The 13,363-nt window shown below is 44.5% G+C and overlaps 1 protein-coding gene across 1 annotated transcript in view; it reads right to left on the bottom strand.

The window, feature by feature from the left end:
- LOC148220292 (ubiquitin-conjugating enzyme E2 R2-like) overlaps positions 1–13,363 on the bottom strand; it is a 128,771-nt gene that overhangs the window by 40,358 nt on the left and 75,050 nt on the right. The window contains exon 2 of the mRNA XM_088155562.1: positions 8,394–8,480. Within this exon, the coding sequence (XP_088011688.1) occupies positions 8,394–8,480 (87 nt within the window). The remainder of the gene's footprint in view (positions 1–8,393; positions 8,481–13,363) is intronic.

Below are 13,363 nucleotides of genomic sequence, written 5' to 3'. Positions count from 1 at the left end.
GGAACCTCCAGTATGTATGCCCAGGAAAGAAATAATAACCAGGGCTAGAGGGGCCCTGCCTCTAGCCAGGTAGAGGCATGGGAAAACCGGGTCTTTTGGACAGTGTGGATCTGACGGCCTGGCACAGCAGAGCCACAGAAACACAGAGCATTGGTTGATACTGGTTTGCAATGTACATTAATACCATCGGGACATGTGGGGGAAGAACCTGTTTCAATTGCCAGGGTTACGGGGGGATCTCAGGAATTGACTTTGCTGGAGGCTAAGGTGAGCCTAACTGGCAAAGAGTGGCAGAAACATCCAATTGTGACTGGCCCAGAGGCACCATGTATTCTAGGCATAGACTTCCTCAGGAACGGCTATTACAAAGACCCAAAGGGACTCAGGTGGGCTTTTGGAATAGCTGCTGTGGCGGCAGAGGGCATTAAGTAGTTGAACACCTGGCCTGGGCTATCAGAAAACCCATCTGCAGTGGGACTCCTGAAGGTGGAAGAACAGGCACCAATTACCACCTCGACAGTGCACCGCCAGCAGTACCAGACAAATCGAAATGCCGTGATCCCCATCCACAAGATGATCCATGAGCTGGAGAGCCAGGGGGTGGTCACTAAGGCCCACTCACCCTTCAACAGTTCCATCTGGCCTGTGCACAAGTCTGACGGAGAATGGAGATTGACTGTGGACTATTGTGCATTGAATGAAGTGACTCCACTGCCGAGCGCTGCCGTGCTGGACATGCTGGAACGCCAGTATGAGCTGGAGTCCAAGGCAGCAAAGTGGTACGCCACCATTGACATTGCCAATACATTTTTCTTCATTCCTCTGGCAGTAGAGTGCAGGCCTCAGTTGGCGTACACCTGGAACGGACTGCCCCAGGAGTGGAAACACAGTCCCACCATCTCTCATGAACTGATCCAGGCTACACTGAAGAAGGGTGGAGCTCCAGAACATCTGCAGTACATTGACAACATCATTGGGGGGGGGGGGGGGAAATGGCAATGGAGGTATTTCAGAAAGGAAAAAAGATCATCCAGATTCTGCTGGGAGCTGGCTTCGCCATTAAAAAGAGTAAAGTTAAAAAACCTGCCCAAGAGATCCAGTTTCTGTGAGTAAAGTGGCAAGATGGACGGTGTCAGATTCCCACTGAGGTCATCAATAAGAACACTACACTGTCTCCACCAACCAGCAAGAAGAAAACACAAGCTTTCCTAGGTGCCATAGGTTTTTGGAGGATGCACATTCCTGAGTACAGCCAGATTGTGAGCCCTCTTTACCTGGTTACCTGCAAGAAGAATGATTTCCACTGGGGCCCTGAGCAGCAGCAAGCCTTTGCCCAGATCAAGCAGGAGATCACTCATGCAGTAGCCCTTGGCCTAGTCAGGACGGGACCAGATGTGAAGAACGTGCTCTACTCTGCAGCCGGGAACCATGGTCTGTCCTAGAGCCTTTGGCAGAAGGTGCCTGGTGAGACGCGAGGCCAGCCACTGGGATTCTGGAGTCGAAGCTACAGAGGGTCCAAGACCAACTATACTCCAACAGAGAAAAAGATCTTAGCCGCCTATGAAAGAGTTCAAGCTGCCTCAGAGGTGGTTGGCATGGAAGCACAGCTCCTCCTGGCACCCCGACTGCCAGTGCTGGGGTGGATGTTTAAAGGAAAGTTTCCCTCGACCCACCATGCCACCGATGCCACCTGGAGCAAGTGGATTGCCCTCATCACACAATGCACCCGTATTGGAAACCCGAATCGCCCTGGGATTTTGGAGATAATTACCAACTGGCCAGAAGGTGAAAACTTTGGTCTTGCCGACGAAGAGGAACAGGAACAAATGACCCGGGCCAAAGAAGCCCCACCGTATAACCAACTGCCAGCAAATAAAACATGCTACTCTCTTTTCACCGATGGTTCTTGGCGCATCGTGAAGATGAACCGGAAGTGGAAAGCAGCCATATGGAGCCCCACACGACAGGTTGCACAAGCTACCGAAGGAGAAGGTGGATCAAGTCAACTTGCTGAACTCAAAGCTGTTCAGCTGGCCCTGGACATTGCTGAAAAAGTGGCCAAAGCTCTACCTTTATACTGATTCATGGATGGTAGCCAATGCTCTGTGGGGATGGCTGGAAAGGTGGAAAAAGGCTAACTGGCAACAGCAGGGAAAAACAATCTGGGCTGCTGATAAGTGGAAAGACATTGCCACCCGGGTAGAGAAGCTACCTGTGAAAGTCTGTCATGTAGATGCCCATGTCCCCAAGAGTGGGGCTAATGAGGAGCACCAACACAATGAGCAGGTAGACCAGGCTGCACATATAGACGTGTCAAAAATAGATTTAAATTGGCAACACAAAGGAATGTTGTTTCTGGCTCGATGGGCCCATGATGCCTCAGGTCATCAGGGCAGAAATGCTACCTATAAGTGGGCATGAGACTGAGAGGTAGATCTAACCATAGACAGTATCTTTCAGGTTATCCATGACTGTGAGACATGCGCTGCCATCAAGCACGGAAAGTGGGTAAAGCCCCTCTGGTATGGGGGGCAATGGTCCAGATATAAGTATAGAGAGGCATGGCAGATTGATTACATGACACTGCCTCACACCCACCAGGGCAAGTGCTACGTGCTGACCATGGTGGAAGCCACCACTGGATGGTTGGAGACCTACCCTGTGCCCCATGCCACTGCTCGGAACACCATCTTGGGCCTAGAAAAACAAGTTCTTTGGAAGCATGTTACCCCTGAAAAAAATGAGACAGACAAAAGGACCCATTTGAAGAACAGCCTTATAAACACCTGGGCTAGAGAACACAGCATTAAGTGGGTGTACCATATCCCCTACCATGCACCTGCTGCAGGGTAAGTTGAACAGTGCAATGGCCTGCTTAAAAGCACCTTGAAGGCACTGGGTGGGAGGACTTTGAAGAACTGGGAGATTAATTACCAAAGGCCACATGGTTAGTGAACACCTGAGGTTCCACTAACCGAGCAGGCCCTGTCCAATCTGAGGCCTTGAGAATACCAGATGGAGATCAGGTTCCAGTGGTACACATGAGAGGTATGCTAGGAAAAACTGTTTGGGTGAATCCTGCCTCCAGCAAAGACAATCCCATCCGGGGAGTTGTATTCGCTCCAGGATCAGGTTGCACCCGGTGGGTGATGCAAAAGGATGGAGAGACGCGATGCATACCCCAAGGAGACCCTGTTTTAGGGTGAAACACCTATAGTACTGTGCTTATATCTGTAACTGCATGTATGTATATAATTGAACAGTTTTAATTTGATGTAGCATATTAGTATGGAAAAAATTCAGGGGTGGATAATGTTGGGGGTTAAATTGTTCCCTTTTCTTTCTGTGTAATTTTTCCCATTGTTATGCTAAGTATTTGTGGCTACACCTTAGTAGCAGTAGTTTTCTCTCGCAGGGGGGTGGGGGATAGGGGGACACTGGAAAAGGAAAGGTGGGACAGGGGGGCCTGGGTTCTTTCTCGCTCTCTCGTTCGCTCGTGGAGTTGGAGGAAGATGGCCGGGGCTCCTACCTAGCATCCTCCCCACCATCCCAACGCCAGGAGCCATGTTCCCTGCTGTCAGACATCACACTGCTGCCTTCCCACTTCATCCTACTACCTCTGGGCACTCTGCCGAGCACCACGACCCACACTGTGAGGGGGGAGTCGCTTCTCCATCCCTCTCACACCTGGGTCGCCGCTGCCATCACCCCAGCCCTCTTCAGCTGTGCAGGACCTGCCCTGCCCACAGCACTGCTAACTGAGTACAGGGAGAGGGAGCCTGTGGCCAGAAAGGGACTGGAACTGAGTTATACTGTTCTGTTGTCAATTTTTATAGATGTTGTTGTTTCTTTTGTTTGCCTTGTTAGATATATTAGTAAAGAACTGTTATTCCTACCTCCCATATCTTCTGCCTGAAAGCCCCTGATTTCAAACTATAATAATTGGAAGGGAGGTGGTTGCACTCTCCATCTCAGGGAAGGGGTTCTTGCCTTTCCTTAGCAAATACCTGTCTTTCAAACCTAGACATTATGTTATCGTGGTCTTGTTTAGACATCCTCTGTTCTCCCCATAGTCCCCTTCCCCCCTCAGTATTGTTGCCACTAGACAGCCTTGGTTATAAAAGACTTGTGGAGGGAGGACATGCACATGTGCCCCTTTGCATGGGGCAGTTGGGAACAGGGAAGTCTTGTTGCTAAGGAGGCGCGGCATGACAACACCTGACCTCCAATCAAGTTGCAAGAAAGTAGTCTCAAACAATGGACGGCAAAGAAGAGTTGACTGAAAAACTTTGGGAGGGGCCAGGGGTATAAAATGTGGAGCAGTTATTTTGTAGATGAGCCTGTGGCAGATGCCCATATGCTCCTGGTGTCATCCCTTTTTCTTTATTCAGTCCTTTGTTGTATTTGTTAAGGTTTAATAAACCTCTGAAAATTTTAAAGTGAGTGGTCGTTTCTCACAGTAGGTTGGAGGGAGGGCAAGATCCTGTCAGGGGACACAACCAGGCCAGCTGACCCAAATTAAGCAAAGGGATAGTCCATACCATGTGACATCAGCTCAGATATAAAAGATAAGGGAGGGAGGAGAAATGGGAGGCCTTTCATTATTTTTCAATGCCTTCCAGAGCAATTGCTACGCATGCTGAAGCCCTGCTTTCCGGAAAGCAGCTGGACATTGCTCACTGATGGGAAGTAGAGAATAATTATTATTTTTTCTCTTTGTGTGTTCAACTTTTTGCTTTAATAAATTGCCTTATCTCAGCCTATGAGTCATTTTCCATCTTATTTTCTCTCCCCTGTCCAGCTGAAAAGGAGGAATAAGAGTGGCTTGGTGGGCACCTGGCATCCAGCCAAGGTCAACCTACCACTGTCGCAACACCACATCATTAGTAGCTGAGTTAGTTCCAGGAATTTTTTAATTGAAGGGTTTAGCATACTCTACTAGCTCAGGTATTACAACAGTGCTGCTCCCAGGACACAAGGATGTTGAACAGATGGTGTGGGGCAGGCTTACACTGCTTTCCTAGGACACAGCTGTTCAAAATGTCAGGTGAAAAAGCAGGAGATGCTCTCTGATTTTCACTGAAAATCCCTTCCAGCATTCAAGAGGAAGACTATTTTGGCAGCATATGGAACCCATACAGCTACATAATCCTCAGTCTGTGTCAATCTACTCACAGTGCTATGGCCTGAATTTAAAGTTCCATAATGCCTACCATTTATAAACACTTTAAGATGCCTGTAAAACCAATTCTTCATCAGCAATAGCATTCTGACATGAGTAGTTTGCAGGACTGCTACAGCAGTATCTACCACAGCTGACAGTCTTCATTGAAGTAAATTCCAGAGGATCATGGGGTCTCAATGCCAGATGAGGTGGAGGTGCAGATGGGGCCTGGGGCCAGACAGCAGGTGTTGGCCTCTCTAGGCCCTGCTGGCTTGCTGCCTCTTGCAGCCCTCTGTGAGATGACTTACAAGTTCTCAGAGGCAGCCTTACACCAGCATTCACACTGACCGTTATCACCCTGATCCAAGACATGTTAATGATAGGAACAAGAGAGATGCTGCAGATCAGTTCTGTTCAAGATTGCAGGCTGCCACTTCCCCATGCATCTGGTCTCAGCTATGTCCTGAGGATACTCCAACACTGCTTAACACACAGGAGCCAAAACACAAAGTAGCATTTTGATAGTATCCATGCCTTTGAGCCCAAGCCAGTGATCACAGCTACAGATAACTCACCTGAAGGATATTTATAGCCAAATGAGATCCATGGGAGGCAGATTTCAGCAGCTGACCATTCCAGGTATGCTAATTAGCAAGCCTTCAGCATTTGAAGCAGTTTTGTCAAGAACACAACAAAAAACAGCAACATAGTATTTGAAGCTGCTGAATACCCAAGCACACATTTATGTTGCAGGAACAGTTTCCATATAAAGGAAACTGCCTTCTTAGGATTCCAACAGGCTTGTACAATCTTGTACAACCTAATATCTTTTTAAGGTGAAATTAACCTTACTAATGTTAGATTATGTTCACAGACTATTCTGGTTTTATTCATATTTTTCATGAGTTTACCCAGTTTCTCCTTTAACCATCTCCTGGTAGATTATGACTAAGAGAAGCCATCACTGCACTCAGGAGAATTTCCTCATGTGATCAGGTCAGCAGTATGTGCACAAGCAGAGATATTCAGCAATACAAAGATATAGAAGGAAGCAAGAATGTGAGAAGTTTCACTCTTACAACAATCAATGTTACATGATTGGGAATTCAAGCAGGGCAGCACTGTCATGGGGCTTGATGAGATCAGCACAAGGTTTTAGGGATCACTGTAGTCAAGGGGCAAGCCTTTCCCCATGTTCATTCCTGGTTTGAAGTGGACACAAATAAAGCCTGCAGAAGACCTGTGATAAGGAAACAGAGCTGCACCAAACAGAACATTTTTGAAAGGCCTTTAGCCTCAAAGTATTCAAGCAGTAGTCCTGGCAGGTTGATGTTTGTCTAGGATATCCAAAAGTTTAGCAAGGATTTGATTGGCCTCCACTAAAAAATGAGTTTTGAGCCAAAACAGGGCTTCAGTTTTCAAATACAGCCACGAAATTTGATAACTTTGAACCAATTGTATGAAATTAAATGAAATTAAATGCTGCTTCTCACAGTCTTTGCAGCAGCACTATTAAACTGTCTCAAGCTGCTGCTCACATGAGCTCTAACACAACAGCTCAACTCAACCAGGATCCAGGAGAAACCTTAAAGGTCACTTGACAGATGAAAGCCCAGCAAAAAACAAAACATAGTCCATTCACACCAGATGCAAGGCCATGTATCCTATGATCCAGCAACAGCAGAGGTTAGCCTGACTGCTAAGCCCCTGAGCTAGTCGAACAGCAGAACACCACACCAACCTCATGGCAGCACTTCCTCTAGTGCTTTGGTCCTTGACAACTTTAAATCTCTTCAAGCAGCTCATGCTCGGCATCATGAAGAAAATGCTTTCAAGCTAGGGAGTGCTTCTTTCTTAAAAACATTTATATAAAATTCTTCTGAACCTGCTATGTAGTTGTACCATGATCCAATCATGGACTTGATAGCTCAGTGTTACACTCTGAACATCACTCATGCACCGAACTAAGGGCCTCTTTAAATTGACTAGCAGACATTAAGTTAAAAGGTATCTGTTCACTCTGGTCCTAGGGTGATAAGGCTGTGCATGACTCCTCCTGAAGCTGGACTCCAGCTCTGGTTCTTTCTGCAGTTGGAGCACCCCAAATACAAACTCCTTTATCATAGGCTGACTGCTACAGGAGAATTTTCTCCAACATTTTTTGTCTCATCACACAATTTTGCAGTATATACTCAAATTAAAAATGTACTTGAAAGGTGTACAAACAACTAGTTGTCTAAGTATCCCAGTACAGCAAGACTCCACACACCAGTTTAGGGGATACAAGAATCCCCTAAAACTACCAACGTTCATGGCATGATGCTTCAGCTGGTGCTGCTTGCTGCACTTGCCGGTATGAGAAAGGCTCCATCCCTGCCTACAGAAACAGCATTTCCTATAACATTTAAATTTAACTCTGCAACCATGAAGCTGGCATTTAAACACAAACAGCTAACCACTTTAGTTATGGCTAGAGATGTTTAGTACCTTGTCCTAGGGTGACGTTATGGTGCTTGTATCCCCAATCGTGTGTTCTGTTTATGCTGGGTATTATGTCCTGTGCTTTCAGGACTGACTCTGAAAGTGAAAGTTTGTTTTGTCTTGTTATCAGCCGGCTCACCTCCCCCATGGCCTGTGTTTAGGAGAGTCTACGTTTTGCTTGCTTGCTTGCTTGCTTTCGCTGCTACTTTTTGCTTTTGCCCTTGCTTTTGCTTGTTAGTTAGTTTAGCTAGGCAGTCCAATTTTTTCCCTGGACTGCTTTATTTTTCTTTCCCTTTCCTGAATACCATCTGAACCTGTTCTGGACAGGGACCTGGGAAAGACCAAGAAACACCGGGAGTCTGCATTCTGTGACCTGCAGCAGTCATTCCCCAGTGCCGGAGACTGATAATTGGGAGACCACTCGCAGGAGAGACTTTCTGAGTTTGTCATCCTTTAAGAGCAGTGAAAGAGTTTTTGTCATCTGGTGTTGTTCATTTTTTTGTGCTGGGGAGTGTTTTGCTTGTTAAATAAACAGGTTTTTTTCCACTTCTCTCTGAGGAAATTCTTCCCTAACCCAGTGGTGGGGGGAGGAGTCGTGGGGGTTTGCTTTCTGGGGGCTCCTTCCGGAGGTTTTCCCCCAAATTTGCCCTAAACCAGGACATACCTTCAATATTTCCAGAATTTTAAGGACATAGGAAACCTTTTCACATACCTGAGAAAAAAATTATTAGCTTAAAAAACACTTTACCTCATAAATGTTGGGGTGCCACATTTTGGTCAGGAATCTGAAGGTAGGTGGTGAATATGGATAGTCAATAGGAAATTTAATGTGAGCCTGGAAAATAAAGCAAAATATTTTAATTATGAAACCAAGAAAAAACATCAACAAGCAACCATTGCAGTGAAAACATGAGAAAAAATTTCCACTAAGTCCATTAAATAATTTGTTTTATATATCAGTGCCCATGTGGAGCCACAGTATAACTACGCAATTTCTTATGAGGAAAATACTAACTGAACAAGAAAAATCTAAACACCAGGCCTTACTTGGGCTAGTAACACTCAGAAAACAAGCCATAAGACATTTAGCAAGTCCTAATTCAAGCAGTACTATCCAACAACTGTTGTTTGACAGAATAAACTAGATTTGAAAAGCTAGAACTCAAGATGTAATTGTGGTCTTGCTAGGTTCAAAACACTTGCAGGATAAAAACACTTGCTAAGGTGAAAAGACCTGTTCTAGATTTGCCAGTGCAAAGGTTTTTAATTACTCTTTCTATGTGGGAAAAAATTTAAAAATTATTAAATATCTGTTCAATTGAGATCTAAAGGGTTGGGGCATTTTGCCTTTCTTGTGTGAGTTAAACTGGTTGTCCTAGGGTGACTTTATGATGCTGTATTGTATCCCCTACAGGAGATTCATGGGTAACCTGAGTTACACAGCCCTTGGGTAAGCTTACAAACAAAGGAGAGGAAAAGGGGGGGTTTTCAAGTTCCCCCCCTGGGAGTTTCTCCCCTTCCAGGTATTAGGGGTTTGAGTTCTCTGGAAAAAGAAAAGGGAATAGGTGTTCGAGTCCCTTGGTAATATTAAAGGTTGTCCCCGGGAGGTATCATCAGACAGGGTTTGTAGTTTTGCTGTCTCTGTAGCACCGTCACTATCTTGATTCGGATGGAGGAAGAAAAACAAAACCCATGCTCAGTTTACAAGTGGAGCCCAGCTCTGGCCTTGGCTGAAAAGTGAAGTCTGTTCAATTGTTTTGCATTCTTTGCATTTTTCTTGAACTTGAGCGTGTTTGTGTGAGAGTGGTGTGTGTTGATTTGAGTAGGCCAGCATATAAGAGCAGGGATGCCCACGACATAAAAAAGTTTTCTAAAAGATTGTTGAAGCGTGAGTTTGCTGAGGCTTTGGAGTATTTTTTTGTATTTGGTTGGACTTAAAGGTTTTCGGTGTTGGTGGGTGAGATTGCATTTGTGGACTTGGAGCGTCCTCTTGTGTCGGTTTTAGTGATTGCAGGTCTGGCAAGCCCCCTGCCCCCCATTACAAACTGTCACATCATTCTACGGTAAGGGCTCATATACTTGCAATTACTGAATATGGGGGTGATTTCTTCTGAAACTAAAGTGGGAGATGATATTCCAAATTCTGCTCTGAAATGTATATTGAGCCACTGGAAAAAGATAGGAGGAGGGTCACTAAGTAAACCTAAATTACGTAGATATTGTAATCCTTTTTGGCCAATATATAAGTTAAACTGTCAGGCTCAGTGGCTGGAGAATGGTACCTTAGATTATGACATCCTTTTATAACTGATATTTTTTGTAGAAGAGAGGGGAATTGGGATGAAGCACCTTATGTAATTTGTTCTTTAAGTTAAGAAAGCACCCAGAATTGCAAAAGGTGTGCCTATCTGCCCCATCAGACACTCTCATGTTTGCTTTAGAAAAGGAAAGGGTAAAGGATAGAATGAAGCAATGCTGTTCCTTCTGTGGTATCAGGCACTGTTGTCTGAAATGCAATAGTGAAAGAGAGGATGATATAAAGATGATGGTGGCACCAGATGGAGATAGAAGATTTGTCTGTGTCTGAGACTCAGGGAGCATGAGAAGGAGATGGGCAGTTGGGAAGGAGCCAGGAGTTACTTTCAAACCTGGTGGTGAGGAAGACCCAGGGGAAACAGGAAGTGAGCAGACAGGAAGATGGTACGTCGGAGAAGAGAGTAAGAAAGAAAAAGGTGAACAGGAGATGATAGCTCTGCTCCAGGAGAGGGTGAACTCTCATAGTCCAGTTGTGGTAAAGGTACCTTTCTCCTCCATCAACCTTGAGGCATGGGTGAGATAGGCAGGACCCTATAGAGAAGATCCAGAGAGGGTAGCTAAAGTATTTGAGACCATTCTTAAAACCAATAATCCAGACTGGGGGACAATCCAAATTCTGCTAGATAATCTATTAGATTATACCGAAAGAGAGGTGGTATTCAGGACTGCTAGGAGGGAGGTGGACTGGATGGACACAGAGGAGAGGTTACTAGGAACTGCTGAAGAGCATTTTCCCTCCTGGGACCCCCATTGGGACCCCAACACCAGGAAAGGGAGGGTTTTACTGGAACAATATTAAAGATGGATATTATTTGGCTTTAAATATGCTATGCCAAAAGTAATCAATTGGTTTAAACTTTATGAGGTGAAACAAGGACCATATGAGACACCGAATGAATTTGAGGAGTGCCTTAAAATACTTTCCAGGAGATATACTAATATCAATCTGGAGAAACCTGGGGAAGCTGTACAGCTGGCTTCCATATTCACAGGGAACTCAGCACTGGATATTAAAAGGAAATGGTTACAAGAACTGGAAGAACCAGACTTTCATGACCCAGAGAAGCTTTTAGAAGTGACCTGGATAGTCTTTAATATTAGACTTCAATAAGAGCTTTGTGTACACAGTGTGTGCTCTCAGTGCATTGTGACTGTGTTGTGCGCCTGTGTCCTTGTCCCTATGTCTGTGTGCACTGTGTCTCATTTGTGTGTGTGCACTGTCTGTCTGGGTGTGCGAGAGTAACTAAAGTGTTTGAAACCATTTTCTGCTGGATAATCTACTAGATTCTACAGGAAGTGAGAAAGCAGAAGAGGGAAGAAGAAAGTAGGAAGAGAGGAGGCAGGAAGTGAGAAAAAGCAGGAGGAGAATGAGCAGGGGAGGGAAAAACAAGAGGTGATGGCTATCAAGGAGATGGGAAAAGAAAAGGGAAGAAAAAGAAAGAAAATGGGAGCTGGAAAGAGAAAGGAGAGAAAGAAATAGGTAATTCCAGGGAGGATTGAAGCTGAATTAGTGTGCATATTGTAAAAGTTTTGGACACCAAGGTCTCCAGAAGTTGAAGGAGGCAGAGGCAGCAAAGCTACACCTACATCAAGATGGACGGGAACTGAGGGTGGAACCCCTGCTGAACCCCTGGTTACCATACAGCTGGGGAAGCAGAAAAGAGAAAATTAACTTTTAATAGACACTGCAGCTAAACATGAACCAAAAAAATATTAAGTGTTGGATCTCAGGAAACTGGAGTTTTTGAGCTTTCTGTGCTCCCTGGCACAAACCCCCTTGAAAACACTGCACTGGACCTGAAACCTTGGAGAAGATTTGTAAATATAAATAATAAGTTAGAAATCATAAATGTGTAGTGGGTTAGATGTGTGTGTTTTCACTGGGTGATGGGTTTTAAATTTGAGGTTTTTATAATATAGTAGTAGCTATGGGACAAGATGGAGAATTTTGGGTGGTGTTTTGTCTTCCTGTTCATCTTCTTCTCTTCCTTCTTCTTCATGGAACTTAGGTAGTAACCTTTGGATTGGTCAGTTGAAAGTCACTCTAAGGGTCATGGAAATCTATTATTGGGTCAAAAGTATAAATAATATAGGTGTTAAACTTGTATTGGTCTGTTTAGCTTTAAAAGGCCTTGAAACAGGCTCAGCTTAGAGCCATTTTTCCTACTTCTAGCTAGCAGCTAGTGGTATTGTTGTACTTCCTGTAAATTTTTATAAGATATAATAAACATTCAAGTCCAAACAAGAGAAACTGTCCCGATCGCCTTTCTAATAATCCTGGCTCCAAACAGAAACAGACGAGACTGATGACAAACCACTAATTAGTGGTGCAAAGCCCAGCACACTCCTACAGTTAAGGTATTGTAAATGTTGTTGGTGTGTGGACACACACATTTAGAGAGCTAGGGAATTACAGCTTGGAAATCCTTTTCAGGCCTGGATTTCTCCTGATTCTCAGGTCCATTCCCAGGCTGACAAGCTGACTACAGCTTCAGTTAGGGAGGAAGTCTCCCAAGGTGATAATATGGAGAAAAACAGAGTGGAATTCATAATAAAGATTAACACCTGGTGTCTTCCCCGTGGGATACATCCTGAGGTACTGGCCCAGGGATGTTTTTCCCAATTGTCCAATGAGCTACTGTCCTGTCCTAGCTGCACGTAACATACTTTAAATACGGGATGTCCATACAATAAAGTTGGCCTTTTTTCCCCAAAGAGGTCCGTGTGTGTTGCTGTCCTTTCTCTTTTTAGCACAGTAACCACATTGGTGCAACAGGGAAAGCAGAAAAATGACCATTTCTTAACTCTATTAATTTTAAATTTGGCAAAAGATAGATAACTCACCAGAGTATTTGATTCCTCTTTTGGGAAGAGACCTGTTCTTGGATTATATATTTAAGGATGGAGAAATACAACTATTGGTATATGAGACTAAAGGACATTGAGGCAAGAATTTTTATGTTTCAGGGAATACCAGAATCAGACAATTCTGGAGGAATATCAGAAGCCATAGAAAATGCAGTAACATCCTTACTTTGGGCCAGTGGAACTCCAGGACATTCCTAGCAAGCTCAGCCTGTGTTACCCTAAAACCTGGATCAAAACTGGTAAGGCAGAAACAATATGCATTAAAATTAGAAGTTGAAGGGGAATCCAGAGTCTAATAGAGAATTTCAGGGAATTGGGATTAGTGATAGAATGTGAATCAGAATATAACACATCCATTTTGCCAGTTAAGAGAATATCATCAATGGTTTACAGTAATAAATCTGAAGGATGCCTTCTTTTGCATACCTCTCAATAAGTAAAGTTAGGGCATTTTTGCCTTTGAATGGGAAAATCCCAGAACCGGTCAGAAGACTCAGCTTACCAGGACTGTATTACCACAAGGATTTAAAATTA

This window comes from Sturnus vulgaris, chromosome W, assembly GCF_052056855.1.
Source record: "Sturnus vulgaris isolate bStuVul1 chromosome W, bStuVul1.hap1, whole genome shotgun sequence".
Classification (NCBI taxonomy): domain Eukaryota; kingdom Metazoa; phylum Chordata; class Aves; order Passeriformes; family Sturnidae; genus Sturnus; species Sturnus vulgaris.
Note: the sequence above shows the minus strand (reverse complement) of the source record. Positions and strands in the feature narration are given on the sequence as shown.